The sequence below is a fragment of the Aedes aegypti genome, chromosome 2, assembly GCF_002204515.2.
Source record: "Aedes aegypti strain LVP_AGWG chromosome 2, AaegL5.0 Primary Assembly, whole genome shotgun sequence".
In the NCBI taxonomy this organism is placed as follows: Eukaryota; Metazoa; Arthropoda; class Insecta; order Diptera; family Culicidae; genus Aedes; species Aedes aegypti.
The window spans coordinates 6712914-6733300 of record NC_035108.1 but is presented as its reverse complement, the minus strand read 5'-3'; the positions used below and the strand labels follow the sequence as shown (position 1 = coordinate 6733300).

Sequence of the window (20387 nt, the reverse complement as noted above, 5' to 3'; positions counted from 1 at the left end):
ACTAGCTCGAACAATGATAGTGCTTAACTTAGGGGCCGTCCATAAATAACGTAGCATTTTTTCACTGATTTTTACACCCCTCCCCCTCGTAGCATTTCGTCACAAACGCTGGTACCCCCCCCCCCCCCCCCCCCCCCCCCTCTATATTTTTTTCTACTCGTTTTCCCTAATGACTGGGTTGAAACAAAAAATTGGAATGCAGAAGTTCAATACAATGTTTGATATTAATTACTATCTGAAATGTAATGATAATCTAATCTTACAGTTCGATATACAGAAGCGCTCAAAAGTAATTTGGAAAACAGTTTTAAATAAACATTTTCCTGTTTAAGTAACATCATTTTGGTTTCCAGTTTCATAAAGGCTAAATTATGTTACTTTTTCTGTTGACAAGTTTACTATAGAAAATGTGAAAAAAATGTTTGATTAGATTGATATAGCTGGATACTGTCGAGTTACGGTGCAATATATTGAACAGAAATTTCGTTATATTATATGATTGTTTTAATTATTCTTTGTTATGAAAAAGATTTCAATGAAAATGATCAACAAAATATATTAATTTAAAATAAATCATCGTCATTATTATCCAAATTCAAATCCATTTGCAAGATACATTAAAGATTACACTTGAAATTTTTTAAATGTTTAGAAAATTTTAGAAATTATTATACAAATTATTCATCCCTATTAATATTTCAGTCAATTTCTTTATCGTTTCCATACTGAAGTAATTTTACACAACCTAAATTAAAACAGTTAAATATTAAAAATTCATCAAATTACCGAGTTATTAGGAAAATTGAATGATAGGGAAATTTCGATAACACTCGAATCTGTTGTCCTCGTTAATGTTCTGGCTATTCCATCAAGAGCATTGATAAATCAAAACAAATCGATGAGTTGACTGGGTCGAGATCTCCTGCAACATTAAATGCATAAGTTCACGGAATAAATATCTTCTTTTAATGTAATATTTTCCTAAAAGAGCATATTTCCTTGAAGAAGCCCCAACAGAAAATATGAATAAAGCTAAAACGGCTGACTCTATGCCTTGTTAACAAATTGGAAAACAATGTACTCCAAGTAGTTAAAGCATTGATTTTTAATTAATTTATTGAACTTTTATGTTGTTTATTTATTAATTCAGATACGAATATACTATAATATCCATTTAATTATTTAAAGCTTCAAAGCATCTGTTTGATTGCATTTATCAAGAAAATCTAAAATTTCATACATATTTTTTCAATCTTGTCATATGAATGTTTGTAGCTGAATCATCATTTTATAACCCAAGTTTATATGTAAAAAAAAAGAAGTTTAATAAGAAATAATTGTATGTCATTTTTTTCAGCGCCTCTCTTTTTACCGACATGAATTAAAATGCTACGTCCACTAGCTAGGACCCCTCCCTCCCCCTCGTCACACTTCGTCACAAATTCATGAAGACCCCCCTCCCCCCTAAAAAGCTACGTCATTTATGGACGACCCCTTACAGTATGGCCCATAAAAAATGCGAAAATTGTTTGAACGTGAATTTAGCATCCACAAGCGTTATTTTCACTGTTTTTGATAGTGAATGTTATTTCTGATTACTGTAGTATATTCTGACACAACTTCGCTATCCAGGACAATTTATGTCATATTTTTCTTACTGCCCTAAATAATGTAATAAAGCAAATAAGTTCAAAGGTTTTGTCCGCCCAAAGCTAGAAACAGTGTCTGATTGTCGTATACTCTGGTGATAAACTTTCCACCTTCAAAAATCACATTTTATTGTTGAAAATTTTAGTTTGTTTGGTATCAGAGGATGCAGGAGTTCTTAGAGAACGTGCTTGTCATGATAACAATAAAATATTTTGCCAGGGTCATAGTTTTGAGGGTATTTGCTTCTTATAGGTTTGATAAGCCTTTATTTTTTGTAAAGGTTGAATAAAAAATAAATACGGAGGCCTGTAACAGATTTTTGAGGATGACATTTGTTATTTCGGTTAGAGACAACTTATATGAATACTAGCTCATAGGTTTTGAGCAAAACGGAGTCGCTTATCACACTTATATGAAGGTTCAATCAAAGCTCTCCAAAATGAGCCGTTAGTGTGTCAATAATAATCGTCCATTTATTATGTAATATTAAAATTGAAAATTTTTAATTTCAAATTCATGATTACTCAAGATTGCTCCTCTTTTTTTTCTTGGCATTTACGTCCTCACTGGGACAGAGCCTGCTTCTCAACGTAGTGTTCTTATGAGCACTTCCACAGTTATTAACTGAGAGCTTTCTTTGCCAAAGTTGCCATTTCCGCATTCGTATATCGCGTGGCAGGTACGATGATACTTTGTGCCCAGGGAAGTCAAGGAAATTTCCATTACGAAAAGATCCTGGACCGACCGGGATTCGAACCCAGACACCATCAGCATGGCTTTGCTTTGTAGCCGTGGACTCTAACCACTCGGCTAAAGAAGGCCCCATAAGATTGCTCCTAGGGGTTTTTTCTATTTGTACGGCCTGTACCAGTTTTAGTCGAAAATTTTATTCTAGGTCTAAATGACCCAATTCCGAAGCTTTAGCGCTTGAGTCCAAAGCAGAATCGGATTTCTTGCTTGTGTTAACGCAATGGTCACTACAATTTTCATAGACATACATACATTTTGAGGTGGGTAACCGTGATATATTTTGGTAATTTTGTAATTTAAAGTATATTTAATTAGAGTAAGGTGGGGCAAAAGTTCGACCTTAGTGGTATAATCAAAGTTCCCAGGAAAATAATAGCAGATGAAACAAAACAAATACCATACAGCGAACCTTCAACATATTGGCTATAACTTTGCTGAACAAACTTGTGTCAAAATATTTACCCATTTTTAGTTATAACAGTTTCAAAATTAATTGTCTTATTCGAACTTTTGCCCCACCGGTGGGGCAAAAGTTCGAATCTAGTGTGGGGCAAAAGCTCGTTGGTTAAAGCACAAAATATCAATACTTTTATGCCAGGCATACTTCATACCAGAAGTAAACTTATGTTTGCCGAAAAATACACACTAAATTTTCATCAAAAAATGCCCAAAACAGGGTTAATTGTAAAACACCCAAAAAATAGCAGTTTTTCGCAAAACTAAGTGAAAATGTAAAATTTTTGTGACATTTTTCGCACGATCAGGTAAATTTCGCTAAATTTAAAGATAATATGTAGATTCCAGGAAATTTGAAAAAAATTCCGTGGGTTTATACATGGGTCGAACTTTTGCCCCGCTATGGGCCAAAAATTGATTCCAACTATTTATGGAAAAACTAATACACGTCAAAGCATCCTTATGATAGGCCTAGGAACGCCCTTACATAAAATATTGAAAAATATTTTATCTTCATTTGGTTCCATGCATCGAAAGTTTGACCAAATATTACAATATTTACGTCGAAAAACAACAAATAGCCATAACTTTTCCAAATCTCAATCGATTTTTATGATATTTGGAGTGAAAGTCTCTTACTTGAATAGCATTCGAACCACCATGACATTTATAAGTTTTGTTTTGATTTGAGCTAGAAATCTTAAAAAGAAACTCTTGCCCCACTCGAACTTTTGCCCCACTTTACTCTATAGTTAAGGATGTACCTAACGACCTAATCAAACGAAAAAAAAATATGGATTGATTAATACACGCGTTTTTTTTCATAGAACGGATTAACTGTTTTACCCAATACATAAGCACGCATACTGGATTATAAATCAAACTGAAGTCAAAGCTTTAAGTCATCGTAATTTCGATCGTAAGCTTCGTTATTTATTAATGATACTTTCGAAAATATACACCGTAAAACGGGGTAACTTTGATAGTTTTTTCGAAGAAAACTTGAATATTTATGCATGCTGTTTCAAAGATGTACAATTTATATGTTTAAAACAAGTACTGGCATCCTAGCTATCGATTACAGTCGATAGATTGGCAAAAGATTTATTATGAATGGATATATAATTTTTCATATAATGGAAAGTTGGTTTTCTGTTTTGGGGTAACTTTGATAATGGAGTATGATTCGAACAAAATTGAATGAATAACGAACATTTGTAGGGCATTGCATACCTCTAGGCGTTTAACGTTATATGGAAAAATGGTCCCAGTTTGTGAAAATGCTTTTCGCTAAGAGATTTGAGACTGATTTCACGTTCTATGATAACTAGGCTGTCAAAGATAAGTGGCCATCTTTTCAAAACTACATCAAATAGTGATCGTAGAACAGATTGTTTGTAAGTGTTTCGAAAATGCTAAAATAGTGTAATTTTTTTAAATTCGTATAAAGAGCATAATATGTTCTTGATTCAAATGAAAACCGCTCTTACATGAAGTGTCATACTAATATTCTTTAGTTTTGCATTCGTTTTGGTTAACTGATTAACAGAAATTATGATATTTCGTTTAGTATGTGGTGGGTTACGCACTATCAAAGTTACCCGCATTATCAAAGTTACCCCGTTTTACGGTACGTAGTTTCTAGTTCAAAGAGACAGATCAACCAAATCTGTATTATACTTGGTAAAACTACACCAAGCTTCAATCCGATCCTTTTAATGAGAATCAATTTCCTACTGAAAAGTCACAACCAAGCCAATGGAAAATTTTTTGATGGACAGGCAGCTGCATCGATCATATTTGTAGCGTGGACGACGTGAGTTATTCCAGAATATCGAATGAAGTGACAAATTTGTGCGGCAGTAGACGTTACGTGTAGGTTAGAGTGATGCAAATTTTGAAATGTTGGCTTCCCTATGCTTAAACGATTTATATTATGGTAAATAGCATCCTCTCAAAGTTTGAAATGATTCGGAAGAAATTTAAATATGCACAATTCATTTGAAGTTTATATGGAGATTACTATGGAAAACGCCAACCTTTTGTGTTCAGGCCTCTATCTCTTTGACATAATATTTAATGGAAAAGTGAACAACCTCTCTTCATGTGCAGCATGATTTAGACTTTGTTATCGCTAATAACAAATTATTCTTACGTCCCATTAAAATGCTGTCTTCGGCAAAGTTGCAGCTGGAAAAATTTCACATGAGTAGAGTTTATTATTTATTTATTATTTATCTTTATTAGGGAGATTTTCAGCCCTTGGCTGGTTCATCTCCGTAGTAGAGTTTATTCACTTTTACATAGATTATTATGACGAGCAGTAAGCGGGCTGTGCACAATCAAATTTCTTCCAAATCACTTCAAATTTTGGGAGAATGATTTTCATCATAATTGACACCTAGGGGAGCAAAAACTTCAAAATTTGCATCAGTCTAGTGTAGGTCCATTTGAGTTGACTCGATTGTTTACCATAACATTGTTTGCCATTGATTGTAATCTTTCCATACGACCTTTAGAATGGTGATCGCTGGATAAGACTGTTAAGTCTGTTGTGTCTGATAACCTGTTTTCATCCCCAATGTCTAAATATTTAAGCTTATACCAAAAATAGGATCTGCGCGACCAATCAGGTGTGGGCCATTCATATTCGTCCGCCGATTATGTTAGAACTACTCGATCTTTCTTCAATGATGAATGTATTCGCATATGTATGACTTAGGCAGATTCCATTTATTACGCAACGCTAAAATTGTAAATTTTTGACCACCTCACCCCCCTCCGTAACGCTTTTTGTATGGAAAATTTAAAATGTTTGCATGAGCCGTAACGCTCGAGCCTACTTCCCCCTCCCCCTAGAGCGTTACATAATTTATGGATGCCGCCTTATGCATATTTTATAGAAGCAGAAGGGTGGATGCAAAGCGCTGCCAGACGAGCGAATTTATTTGAAATACTCAATCGATGCAAAATAGATACATTTTGGTCCGTCTAAATAAACAGACCACAGTACCGCAACGGGGCCAGTTTCGGCCCTATTACACCCAAGTGAAGCACTTCAGAGCAATTGCTGTTCCTAAGACTACGCACTACGGTACGGAAGATTCGATTTTCGTGCCAACAAATCAATTTCCATAGTTCTTGAACTTTCCCAAGACCAGATTCAGCATCGTTCGTGGAGATACAAGAATTACACTGAATGAGGAAGTGGCGTGTTCGGGATATTTCTATACAGCCAGGCTATTGAGACGATGACGAGTTTTCGTGCACTTGCGCTGGTTTGATGAAACCGCCGAATTATAACGAGAATAAGGTGATCGCGGATTAGCTGAACCTGGGGCAATTTGTGTTTTTTTTTTCTAATTTATTCCCTTCTCATACAGTGTTGGGCAAAACATTTGCAACTTTTTTGTTTTTCCCTACAAAATGATCTAAGGCTAAATCTCAGTTAATTATGGACCGATTTGAATAAAATTTTCACAGGATATCAGACATAACTTGATGTTTTAACACAGATTCTTGAGTGACTTATCCAATCACGAGTTCAAACGTTGACTATTTTGTGTGGAAAATCGAAAAAGTTGCAAATGTGTTGTCCAATATTGTGCATAACATGAGAAAAAAATAACATTTTTATATAATTTCGCTTGTAGAGGAAGAGCACTAATTTTCGACCTATGAGAATTGTGTGCCAATTTTAGGATTTTCATACAAAGTAGACCAAAATCGTATGAATAGGTCGAAAACTTTTTCCATATTTTGAAAGGAAACCGAAAGAAGTTTTGAAAAGGGGGCTGACAAAATCGGTTCATCTATGTAACTCATTTATTCTATATTTCGTATCCCGATATCGAGATAGATAATCGTAACTCGCGTTGAGTATCATATAGGCGTATCTGCATTGATCGGTTTCTCTTCCTCGATTTTCTCTTTGACTTCTTTCAGGAATATTTACTGAAATTCTCCCACGACTTATTCACTCTCTTGTTTTTATCCATCAAATCTTCCAGGATTTTTTTCGGACTTAAAATTCCTTTACTTACTTGATACTTGATGGGCTAAAATTCGCTACGTTGAAACTACGCCGAATGGACAATTCTCCACCACTGGTCCTGAGCCAATCGCTTCCAGTCGCCCTGAACGTTGAATGCCCTTAGGTCCTCCTCAATTGCAAAAAGCCATCGTGTACGCGGCCTACCGCGAAGTCGACGGCCTCATCCGGGTTCTCTACTGAATATTACTTTTGCTTGTCGTTCTTCCGGCATTCGCACCACGTGACCAGCACAACACAGGCCGTATAGAGCAACCGGAAGGATCAGTGTCCTATATAGCGCGAATTTTGTCTTCGTCTGCAGGCTACTGGACCTCATACGGAGCCCGTAAAAAGCCCTACTTTACTTTACGTTACTTTGCACGCCTGCTCTCCTGAAAGCTCCATCGAGAACCATCTAAGGTTACGAAGGAGGTCTTACGTTGCACGAATCAGTCTAACCAGTCGGAAAACCATGTTCTATCATTATCTGCCATAACTCATTTCTCTACACTGAATCGCACGTCGTCTTGAAATCAATACAGATGATGAGTCTGCAAGTTGTATTCCCGGAAAATAACAAGGATTTGTCGCAAGGTAAACATTTGATCCGTTGTTGATCGGTCCTCACGAAAACCAGTTTGGTATTCACCGACGGCCTCAATCTGTTGAACGAAATACGTGACATTATTTTGGCATTATTGGCGCACTCCAGTCTGTGTCCTTCTAGTACAGAGGGCAAATGAGGCCCTCCAGCCAGTTCACTACCGTGTTCGAAAAGTAACGGGGAAGGCCGCTGTTTTTCTCCGCACGCCATTGACAGTTTCGTAAAATCTCCGCATATCATTTTGTTCCATGCTGTTCTGCACCTCAGTAATGATATCTTCTTCATACTGCTTTTTATTTTCAATATTCCTTTATCACACAAAAAAACATAAATTGTTATTATTATTTTCTCTATTTAGCCTTCGGGCTGTTGTACTATCTATCTATTGTTGTATCTATGGACACCAAACCCAAATGTATTCCTCGAGAATCAGTTAAGAAGAGTACTTGATAGTTTTTGTTTATAGTATTGCCCTTTATAATGCGGTAAAATCAACAAATGTACACAGAAGTCGCATACAAATTAACGCCCTAGACGTATCTAGTAGTAGACCAAAATTTGAAATCGGTAGTCTTAAAAGATGATTTCGAAACCTGGGTTCTTAAGTAAAGTTGTTCTGGAGATGTAGCGCTTTCTGATGGTATCTTATTTAATTCAGAATTTGACCACTAGGTGGCTCTAGTGGGCATGAAACTTTTACTTTTGTTTTTAAGATTTCTTAGGAAAGATGACGTCTTCGGCAAAGTTGTTTAGTAACTCAAGGGCTATCATTGTTCGAGCTAGTTAATTCAAAATTTCACCACCAGGAGACGCTTAACCGAGCAAAGTCTAACATCAGAAAGAAAGCAAATTCAAAGTTATCTGTCAAATCGTACACTTCAGGTTAATTATCAGAATTCCAGATCTGAAAGACTTCCTGTAAGAGCTGGTGTTCCTCAAGGCAGCATTTTGGGACCAATATTATACAATATTTTCACATCTGACTTACCTGAGTTACCTCAGGGATGTCAAAAATCTTTGTTTGCAGATGACACAGGTCTCTCCGCTAAAGGACGAAGCCTGCGTGCCATCTGTAGTCGATTGCAAAAAAGTTTGGATATTTTTTCTTCATACTTGCAACAATGGAAGATATCTCCCAATGCTTCCAAAACTCAACTAATAATATTCCCACATAAACCAAAAGCTCTTTATTTGAAACCTTCAAGTAGACATGTTGGCACGATGAGAGGGATTCCAATAAATTGGTCAGATGAAGTTAAGTATCTAGGGCTCATGCTTGATAAGAATTTAACTTTCAAAAATCACATTGAGGGCACTCAAGCCTAATGTAATAAATATGTAAAATGTCTCTATCCCCTTATTAATAGAAAATCAAAACTTTGTCTTAAGAACAAGCTTTTGATATTCAAACAAAATTTCAGGCCAGCCATGTTGTATGCTGTACCAATATGGACTAGCTGTTGTAATACCAGGAAGAAAGCTCTGCAGAGAATTCAAAATAAAATTTTGAAAATGATTCTGAGACTTCCTCCCTGGTATAGTACCAATAAGTTACATAGAATATCCAATGAAATGAATGAAACATTGGAACAAATGTCAAATAAAATAATAAATAATTTCAGGCAAAAATCGTAACAATCTTCTATTGCCACGATTAATGCATTATATGTTTAGGTTAAGTTAGGTTAAGTATATTCAAAGCGTTTTTTTTTCTCTTATAAGCAGATCAAGAAATCAACTCACCTATAAAAAATCTGAACTGCTACGGCAAATGAAATGTTGTTAACAAAATGTTAATAAAATCTTAGATTTGTTTTACCAAATTAGGATGATAGTATTGTCTAATAACACAGAACACCTAGATATAAGAAATAAATGTAATGTTTGGAATGATACTAATAAAGAAATTAAAAAAAAAGAAATAAAGCAAATCGAAAACATATGTTGTTTTGAGCATCAAGTTGATGTCATAAATTGATATCAATTTATCATAGAAATATTCGATATCATAATTTGTTTTCGTTCTGCTATCATTTTAAATTTATGTGAATGTTTTACTTACTTACTTATAGTTTTATTGAGATCTTAGACAGTTTACAATTCATGTTAAATTTAGTTTTTGACTGAGATGGGTTGACCTAACAGCAGTGACGTAGAACTAAGCAAAATATAATGACATTTAAATTCCTTAATGGTAGTCAATCTTTAGGAAGGAAAATTTAGAAAGAAAAAACCTTCGTAATTGCAATAGGTGAGTGACAGGAAAAAAAAGGATGAATCTAATAGTAAAAAAAACACAATATCACAGCTCTACTCTACTAGTTCTTCTAGCAAGGGGTTTTCCGAGGTTCTGCAACCGATGAGGAATTTGGGAAGAAGCCGTTGGAACCAATCGTCGATTAGTTCAATACCAGCTTGCTCATGCAGATCATCAGTGGGGTGCAAATAGTCCAAGTTCATCATCATTTTGAGAACTCGATTCTGTTTCCGTTGGATCTTTGTGCGATGAGATTGGGCACAGGTGTGCCATGCTTGGAAAGCGTAGGTTAAAGTTGGTCGAAACACAGTTTTGTACAGAAGTAGCTTAGTACGAACATCGAGGGCAGATCGTCGGTTGACCAGTGAATACAAGGCTTTTGTTAGCTTGTCACACTTATTTAGACTGTTGGAGATATGTTGAGCAAAGGTCAATTTTCGGTCCAGCGAGGCACCGAGGTACTGAACAACTTCTGACCAGGGAATAGACTGTCCATTGGCTCTGATTTCGCGTTGCGGAAGGTTTCGAGGACTGCGTTTCCTCGAGAAAAATATGGCCTGAGTTTTGCTAGCATTGGCTTTAATTTTCCACTGCCGCTGGTACGCTTCCAGTGACTGTTGAGCTTGTTGCAGTTTTTCCACCACTACTGAAGCGTCTCGATGAGATGCCACAAAGCCTGTGTCGTCGGCAAACAGATAATACTGGACATCCGCTATCATAACCATATCCGCTGTGAATATGTTATATAGAATCGGACTAAGTACTGCTCCTTGAGGCACGCCGTAGGGTATTTGTTTCCTTTCAGAAAGCTCGCCATCGACAGCAACATGAAACGATCGGTCTTTGAGAAACGAACGTACTATTTTGGTAGTAGCGATAGGGAAATTGCCTCGATTCATTTTGTGGAGGATAGCTGCCTGCCACACAGAGTCGTATGCTTTTTCCACGTCAAGGAGTATCATTCCAGATGATTTACCTTGAGTGAAACCAGATCGAACCTGCTTAACTAGTCGCACCAATTGATGACACGTAGAGTGCCCTTTTTTAAATCCAAATTGCTCATTTGGTATAAACCTAGAGACATCTAAATGTGCCTCGATGCGAATCAGAATAAATCGTTCCAGAAGTTTGCTGAGACAGGAAAGGAGACTGATCGGACGGTAGTTTGAGGGAAGTGTCGCATCTTTGTTAGGCTTCGGGATGGCAATAATAACGGCGTGCTTCCAACGAGATGGGAAGTAACATAATTTCAGGCATGCCGAGAACAGTCTAGCCAATAGGACAATGCCTCTCCGAGGAAGATTTTTCAGCATAACATTCCTTATCTGATCTTGACTTGGGGCTTTCTTGTTTTTTAGGTTGCGAATTTGCCTTTGTACGTCCTTTGGACGAACAAGCCAGGAATTGTCGGGAGCAGGATCAGCTTGGTCTAGGAATTCCAGAGTTCGATTGACGTCTTCTGTGGTTTGCGGATCACTTTCCATTGAGTTCGAATAGAATTCGGAGAAACTATCAGCAAGCACTTTAGCCTTCATTGCTGGAGATGCAACAATTGTTGAATTATCACGGAGTGGCGGACTGTACTTACAGTTGTTCCGCAATGCTTTAGTTATTTTCCACAGTTGATTGCTTCCATGTTCCATCGTTTGGAGAGTTTCTCTGAATTTGCGGAATCGAACCTGGTTACATTCCTCAGCGATTCTAGAGTTGAGCGAATGCACAATTTGCTTGTAGATGGGATCTCTTGTCCGCATCCACTGGCGACGCCGGCGGTTTCGTAGTGCGATAAGCAATCGAGTGCTCTCAGGAACAGTCGGTGTGTCATAAGCGCGGATGTTAACTAGGGGAACTGCAACGTTCTCAGCTTCCAACAGTGTTTGTGTAAGCTGATCTATCGCTCGGTCGATGTCAGCTACGCTATTTAGAGCAGCATAGAATGGGTCTAGCAGGTCCAACTTCGAATTAACTACGCGTTGAAACTTTGACCAGTCAGCACGTTTGTAGCACCGTATTGAGTTCACGGATTCAGTTGGCTCGGTGTTGAGGTGAATATCGAATGTGACTGGCAGATGGTCAGATGACAACTCGTTGTGAGCTATTGGTTTGGTCATGTTAACCATATTATTGGACACGACAAGATCTAGAGTTGATGGTCTGCCTCGACCGGTAGGGTGAAAAGTGAACGTGTCTGGATAATGTATATGAAAGTTACACTGCGCTACCACGCTTTGAAGAATGTTTCCTGCTTTGTTAGCCTTTATGCAATTCCATTTCCGGTGTCTTGCATTTAAATCACCAACCACAAACAACGGCTCGTTACTCCTCATCATGTTCCTCAAGTCGATGCGGTATTGGTTCCAATCGATCGATGTTCTTACTCCCGCAAAATAGGCCGCAATGAAGCGAACGTTTATTCCGTTTTCCGTAGGTATGGAGATGCCGGTACATTCCACAGATTGTGTGGTTATATTCAGCGCGACAAACTTGATATCTCGCCGGACGGCGATTAGTACACTTCCCCCTCGCTCGTTCTCGCTGGAGCGTCGATCGAGTCGAATGCAGTTGTACCTTGGGTGGAAAAACGACGACGTAGGGCGTAGCCAGGTCTCGGTGACAATACCAACATCGATATGGAACCGATCGAGGAAATCGAAGAACTCTATTTTCTTGTTTGCTACAGACCTGCTGTTCCAGTTGACCACTCGTAAGGTTTGTAAATTAGACATGATACTTGACCATCAGCTCCGAAAGAGCCATAAATTGCTGTTCTTTGTTGCGACAAGTCTCTAGCTAAGCACATGAACTCAGTGAGAGTGAAGAGATCGTTGGTGTGTGCTTCTGACACTTCATTTTCGGAGCTTGTTAGCACTTCCGAGTAGGAACGGAACGGTCGAGGATTTTGATGGAGCAATCTTGTTGGTTCACTGGTCGACTCTCCATTCAGCGATGGCCAGTTCGCAGACGTAGGTACGAAAGCTTGTTTGCTGGGTTTGCGCTGATGCTGATTGTTCTTCGTTGCTTCACGGCGTTGAAGATAGTTTTTTCTAGCGGCACAACCGAGATAGTTAGCGGTGTGGTTGCCACTGCAATTTGCGCAACGTATTTTCGAACGAGTGGCAGCTGGATCTACCTTGCTTAAATCTGCTTTTACAGGAAGCGAGCATGAGGCAGAGAGATGTGTTTCCCCACACTTGACACAGAGTGGAGAGACATGACAATTTTGCATTCCGTGTCCGAAACGTTGACATCGGAAACATTGCACTGCATCGGAAGTTTTTCGAGTGAAGTATCTCCACTTGACAACGATACTAAATAGTGTTTTCACCCTTTGTAGCTCCGACAGCCTGACCTTGCCTTTCTCGAAGTACAGCAGGTAAAGCGTACTAACTTCGGGACCAATTTTCTTTTGCCAGAAGGTTTTGATATCTTTGGCATACACGTTGTTTGCTTCGAGTTCTTCCTTCAGCTGCTGAGTGGTGTAATCCGGAAGGCCGGACAAAATTATCTTCACTGGTTGGTTTTCTGCTGCAGTGTAGGTGAAAAATTCGACGCTAGATTCCTTTAGCGTTGAGATGATTTTCGGATGGTGGATTTGGCCATCTTGGTTACCACTGATGGATAGTTGAACGCCGGACTTAATCGCCTTCATGTGATACACATGCTGGGGAATATTGCCGATGTTGAGTAGTTCGCGAACTTCCTTGGTGCCCTTGTTGACAATAGAAATAGGAGGAAATCGTCTCCTTTTTCCTTGTGATTGAGAACTGTTTCCCGAATTTGTTGGCAGCTCCTGCGATTCCATGTCGGTGGTTCCATCTAACAGGCTGAACTCGTTTGAAATTGGAACGTTTGCTACTGGTTGGGAGAAGCATTCCGGGTGACGGTGTGAAGTATCCGTTTTTTGCCGTTTTGCACCTTGAGTGTCCGAGGTTATGTCACGCGCGGGTACTTTGTAATTACGACGACTCATCACGTAGGAAGAACCGGACGATCCACCTTCATTTGCCCCGGCATTGTCCAGTTTTCTGGATGCCACTTTCACAACGTAACGCGAGAGTGATTGACTAAACAATCGATAATTGTTGAAAATTTAAGAGCGTTCCGATAGCTAGTAGGTACGGTTTGACAGTTGTTTGTTTACCTTTGTGAATGTTTAATTTTTTTTTTATAAATTTATTCGTGATACATGTATAAGCACTCTGAGAATATAAAAATAAAGCATTCTTTTTGTCGCAGACTCGTTTCATTATCATTCGAAAATATGTATATCTCAATGAGTTCTCATGGAGAGCAAATGATAACAGAACCAGTTTTCAATTTGCTGTAACTGATAGCAAAAAATAGTTTTCAATTTGATTTCATAGGAACATAGGTAGTGAGCATGAATGTTTTGTTTTGCAGACATCTCAGGAGCCTCGTCAAGTGGTTCAGTAGCTCAAGGGTTATCATTATTTGAGGCAAGAAATTCGAGATTTTGTCACCAGGCGGCGCTAGTGAGCATGAAGCTTTTGTTTTGCTGATGTCTCAGGATTCTGACCACTAAGAAAGATGACGCTATCACTATTTTAGCCAATCTCGAAATTCAAGACTTAAATAAATATAGCCTTTAAACAACTCATTAAACAACTTTGCCGAAGACCCCATCTTTCTAAGTGGTTAGGATTTTGAGATATCTGCAAAACAGAAGTTTCATGCATATTTTAGGAAAGCTGTGTTTTCAAGGTTGAGATAATTCAATGTATTATATTCCAAGATGGCGAATCCTTATGTTTTGCAAATATATAGTTGGCGTTATATGCCGTTTATTGTTCCTTTTGAAAATTCAGGAACTCTTGAGGAGGCTCAAAAAGAGATGTTTTTTTTTCAGATTTTTGCCTGGAAATTTGTCCAGAAAATTTCCCGAATAAATTCCCTAAGAATGTCCAGACGGTTTCCCCGGAGATTATTCAAGGGTTATGTACAAGGGCTCCTTCAAAAATGTACCTCAGAGGAATTTTTTGAGGACATCAAAAAAATCAAAAGGTTAGCAATAAGAGAAGAATTAACTTTTGCAATATACACAAATCCATGTTTGATACTCTTAGAAATTCTGCTCAGTGGATTCGAAAATATGTTGAAGATCCTAAAATTTATTGTAAACTGATTAGCAATAGCATAATTTCGTTCCATTGGAGAACAGATGAATCTCTAAGGCTTTCGAAGGCATTGATTCGACCGGATGATATCGGATTATTTAGCACTTTTATTTATTCGGTACGATCACGTTTAAATCTTAGTAGGTAATCCAATCATTTGTGATCTGCTTCCATGGCGGCGACCAAAGACACGTATTACAATTGTATATCGAATTTCGTGTATGTGATATCTGTTTTGCTTTTTTTTTTCTTGTTACTGAATGTGTATTTGAGAACATCTAAAAGGATGATCCTGTGAAGAGTTACTAAACTGGTTTTGGTTGTTACTCTTTTTTTTCATTTTAAAATGTATTCACATTGATATAGTTACACAGTGAAAGTAATGTAAAGTCTTTTATCAATTGTAAGGTATGCTTTTGAACAATTTTTCATAAAATGACGTTAGCTTTTTTATCTCTAGCCGTAAAAATATAAACGGCAGCCATTGTTTTCTTTTGTTTTTGTCGTTCTCCCAATGTTTATACCGAGGGAAAGGTTGGCCAATTACCTACTACTAGAATATAAAGTAAAAACTAAATGCAACTTGCCCACTTCGTTAAAACGTAAAACCACGTTCGATGAGCAAATGGAACTGGTTTTTCACGATGAGACACCTCATCATGTCTTCCTGCGATGGCGAATCGTCTACATGATTTGCAAATATCAAATAGTACTGTTGCTAATGAGTGTGTGTGAATGTCTGTTTGAATTTTTGTTTATTGTTTTCCGTTTAAATCTTGCGTACTGAATCATTGTTTTTGTATTCCTATTCCCCTTAATCATCAATTGTGAAAATTGCTCTACTTCAAATGGTTTATTGAGTTTACTTAATCACGAACTGCTTTCAAATTGTAAAGTGGCACGAAGAAGTAGTGATCACACAGGAAAAAACAATTTTCAGCTGATATCAAATCTAGCATCATTGCAATTGTCGAGCCAAACCCATTCTTCGCACCACAATGTAAAAATATCTGTGACGTTCTTCTACAAAATAAACAAAAAAAACTACACGGAGAGATTCCTAACATAATGCTCATAAAATATGCTCACCCAGAAAAAAAACTTCAACTAAACGTAATCACAATTTTCATAACTGATACGAAACAATTCTTAATTATAAGAAAATTATCACTATTATCTCCTGCCGTTCTACTTTGCGTTGAATCAACCTAAATAATTCATCCTAAAAACCGTCGTCATTTGTTTCCTTCCCAGTTTTCCTTCAAATTGTTTTTTTTTTCTGTTATAATCTTTTATCGTTTAAGAATTAATCAGCCTTTCATCTATATACTTTGTTGATTTGTTACTATCAAAAGATTTGATTAATTTTACAGTTGGTTCTCGGCAAAAATACGACTAATTCAGTAGATGTTGTAGCTTCTTGTTTTACTATTAATAGCAGCAGTACTAGGAGCATTGAAAGTTACAGAAAACATCAGTTTTGGTAGCAGTTATTTACCCCTCGACAAAAGTGTGTCCGACGTCCGATAATAAAATTCCGTGTGGTTCCAAGAGAAAAAGAAAACTGAGGCTTTCACTTGGGACTTCTTTTAGTGGGGCACACACTAGGACTATAAGACTAAAAATGGCAGTTTGGTTAAATTCAATTTACTGGGAATCCGTTTATTTGGTTGTATGTTCCCACGAAATATAATCTCGTCTGTGTCCTTACACTGAGTGAAAATAGCTGAGTAGAAAGGGACAAAAGGGTAAAAGGCCTTGACGATTTATGTTTTGATAATTAATTTGAGCAAAGTGTGGATTTTGGAATGGAATTACGTTCAATATTTAACTATCGAAAAAGAAAACAGAACTCAAGTTTTCTTCAATGGGACGTCTAATCAAAACTGAATTAGTGATTGGAATAAGAGGAAACTTCAAATGATCTTACGAACAAAAAACTAGGAAAAAAAAGTAATAATTATTTACACTTCCCTACGCGATTTGGCGATGGATTACTTTTCCTCGCCTTGTTACAAATCGCTGTATCAGCTTTCTAGTACAAAATCCCGTCGAATGAAGCTCAACCCTTCACTACCAGTTCCTACTTCCTAGAGTTTCATACGAAAATAGTTTGCCCTGGTGATGATCTGGATCGCATTTTACGAGGCTAATATCAGTATCATGTGTTGCGAACGGGAGGAGATTACTCATGTTCGCTGGGAGCACCCGGATAATAGTACGGAGGTGGGCGTTCGTATTCAGTCGCCGGGGGTGCCATCGGTGGATTTTGATAGCGTGGTGGAGCGCCGTCCCAATTCCTGGAAATACAAATAATTATATTAGCGAAAATTCTTGGTTAAAATTTCTATTAGAAGAGCCGGGGGAGAGGTCAATTAGCATACATCACAAACACGCACACAAACAGGCGAATATCCGAAAACGGCGATTGACGGCGATAGTATGAGATTGGAAAGCTATGTACATTATTTTATATTTCCGACAACATTGTTATAAAGGCCAAAATCATATAGACGATCCACCGAATATCAGAATTACGTACTCTTGTATGAAATTACTTTATGTGAAACGCCCATTATGCCAAATGCCATACAACGAAACGTCTTCACGCGCAACATGGGCTAATCCAATTTGTATTCTGTATTAATTAACTTCAATAATTCCACCAGAAAGAGACTAACACGTAAGAATGTAATAGTAACCGTTTTAATATTAGAAAACATGATAAAATAATTTATTAATATTTTGTATTTGTCTTCTTCACCTTACGTGCTACTATAGTGCTTTTATACAGGTGACATGCCCTATATTACTCGTGTACTTGCCCTAAAAGTCCAAAATGGCGAATCAGCGGGCTAGTGGTTGCTTGAGTTTACAGGTTGAACAGTTTTCTAGGGGAATAATGCGTCGTAAAACAAAAAGGTGTAAAGAATCTACCTTAAAACAATCACGGGCATCGATTCAGTTGTTTGATATCATATATCTTTGAAGTGTTTTGCCTTCCAAAAGTTACAAAATAATTGATTAGTGGTAATGCTTTCATAATACGTTATCATTCTGGCAACCCTTCTATGCTAAGTAAACAAACTAATTTCGTGCGGTTCTTTTCAATCGAGTTTTCTATCGTTATCTCCGAAGTATTAATCGCGAATCGGCAATCTGAGTACGCAGAGAGATCCCCCGGATCCTTTTAAACAAAATGCGGCCTCCGGACCATCGCGAGTGACCACCAGGAGTCAATCAAAAACAAGGCAGAAACGCGGACTTGAGGCAGAGCATAACCTCAACGAACCTTCCCTTCATCCACCGCGTTCGAAGAGTCCATACATGACAACGCAAACATCACCAGCACTGGCGGATCAAACACCAAGCTGTAGCAGGGATAATGCTCTCCAAAACGAAATCAACGGCGCAGTGAGCAATCAGTATGAGCTACTCCAAAACGAAGATGTGGACGACGAGATGCCAATGTTAACTCCGAACCCGGTAGTAACGATACAGCCGCCTAAGGTGAAGAAAGTTCGGGTTCCTCCGATAACAATCTCCAACCAAACTACTAAACAGGTTCGTGAGCTGATGGTGCAAATCAACGTAGCCCAAACTGACTACATGATGAGGGCGATCAAAACAGGAGTGCAGCTACTGTGCTCGACAGAGGAGGGCTTTCGTAACATCGTCAATGCACTGAAGCAATCCAACGTTCAATTCTACACTTACACCCTTGTCACTGAGCAACCGGTGAAAGTAATTTTGTCAGGACTATCTGTGTACGACACTGCCGAGCTGGAGACGGAGCTTCTTGCTCATGGTGTAATCCCTGCAGAATTGAAATTATTTTCCCGCAAAGTCGTCGATTTGGAAGAAAGCGCCTTGTACTTACTCCACTTCGTAAAAGGTGCCGTTAAACTATCGGAGCTACAGAAAATCAAAGCCCTCTTCAACACCGTAGTGAAATGGCGTTACTACGATCGGAAACCCACCGATGCCGTCCAGTGTCACCGATGCCAGCGATTAGGACATGGTATGCGGAATTGCAATCTGATCCCATTATGCGTCAAGTGTGGCGAGAAGCATTTGTCGGCCGAGTGCAAACTTCCTAAGAAAGCGGACTTACAACATGTCGACAGAAACACGACCCGTGCCTCGATAAAATGTGCAAACTGTAGTGGGCAACATACCGCCAATTATCGAGGTTGTCCCAGCCGCAAAATTTACATCGAAAAGCTGGAGAAAATGAGAGCCGACCGCCGTCAGCAAGCACCACCACTCCCTGTGCGTCCCAATCGAGTCAACAATCCACCTCACTCCGCCACAGCGGGTTCCTATGCTCAGGCGCTAATGGGAAACACAAGCAGCAACAACAGTCTATTCTCAATGTCGGAATTTCTCGCTCTGGCGAGGGAAATGTTTGACCGTTTGGCAAGCTGCCAGACCAAACAGCAACAAATTCTAGCTCTTTTCGAGCTAACGACCAAGTACGTCTATAATGTCTAATTTAGACTGCTTGCGTATTGCTAACTGGAACGGTCGGTCCGTTCATGGCAAGAAGCTTGAATTTTTCGATTTCCTGGAACGACACAGCATCGACGTAGGTATTGTCACTGAAACTTGGCTTCAGCAAAAACATGCGTTCTTCCACCCGAATTTCTCCTGCGTCCGCTTTGATCGTATTCTCACCAACGCTGAAAGAGGAGGAGGTGTTCTGATAGCGGTTCGTAAGGACATTAGGTATTCAGAGCTCAGCATCTCAACCAAAGTCATCGAAAGTGTCGGCATCTCGATTAGCACGACTGGCGGGAATATACACATTATCGGAGCCTATTTCCCCGGTGCAAGCAGACCACCCAATTGGACACAATTTCGTCGTGACATATCCACCCTCACAAGAAGGAACGAGCCGCTTTTTGTAGTAGGTGATCTAAACGCCCGTCATCGCCATTGGAATTGCTCGAAGGCTAACAAGGCAGGATTACTACTGTGCCAAGAAGCAGCCAGTCGAAACTTTTTCATTCATTTCCCCGACTCCTTCACGTTTCACCCTACCGGCCGCGGTCGTCCATCCACGCTGGACCTGACTCTCTCGAACAACTTGCTGGATATGACAAAGCCCGTCAGCTTAAACGAACTGTCCTCGGATCATCGCCCGATAACATTCAGCATAAGTCTCATAGCTCCAACTGTACGAGTAACACAAAAAATCCGCTGCTATGCTCGTGCGGACTGGCCTCGTCTCCATCGTGAGGTCAACGCTAAGCTGAACCTACTAGATCCAACTGTAGTAACCCTCAATGACGAAGCTGATATTGACGCTGCTATAGTGCTCCTGACAACAACCATACTTGACGCAGAAGCTGCTGCGGTTCCTGAAGCCCAGCAACGAACTTATCAAACTGCAACAATTCCTGAAAGTACACGTAAATTGATCGTATTACGTAATAAACGGCGGCGCCAGTGGTACCGGAGAAGAGATTTCATTTACCGAGACATAGTTTCGTCCCTTAA

The 20387-nt window shown here is 38.8% G+C and overlaps 1 protein-coding gene across 11 annotated transcripts in view; it reads right to left on the bottom strand.

Annotated features, from left to right (window-relative positions):
- Nucleotides 1–14974: 14974 nt before the first annotated feature.
- LOC5579310 (prominin-like protein) overlaps nucleotides 14975–20387 on the bottom strand; it is a 198086-nt gene continuing 192673 nt past the window's right edge. For 10 of the 11 annotated variants that reach the window (XM_021839832.1, XM_021839834.1, XM_021839833.1 and 7 more), the window contains one exon: nucleotides 14975–17185. In XM_021839832.1, coding sequence (XP_021695524.1) covers nucleotides 17071–17185 — 115 coding nt within the window. In that variant the 3' untranslated portion in view covers nucleotides 14975–17070. The remainder of the gene's footprint in view (nucleotides 17186–20387) is intronic. The other variant, XM_021839831.1, reaches the window with a different exon arrangement.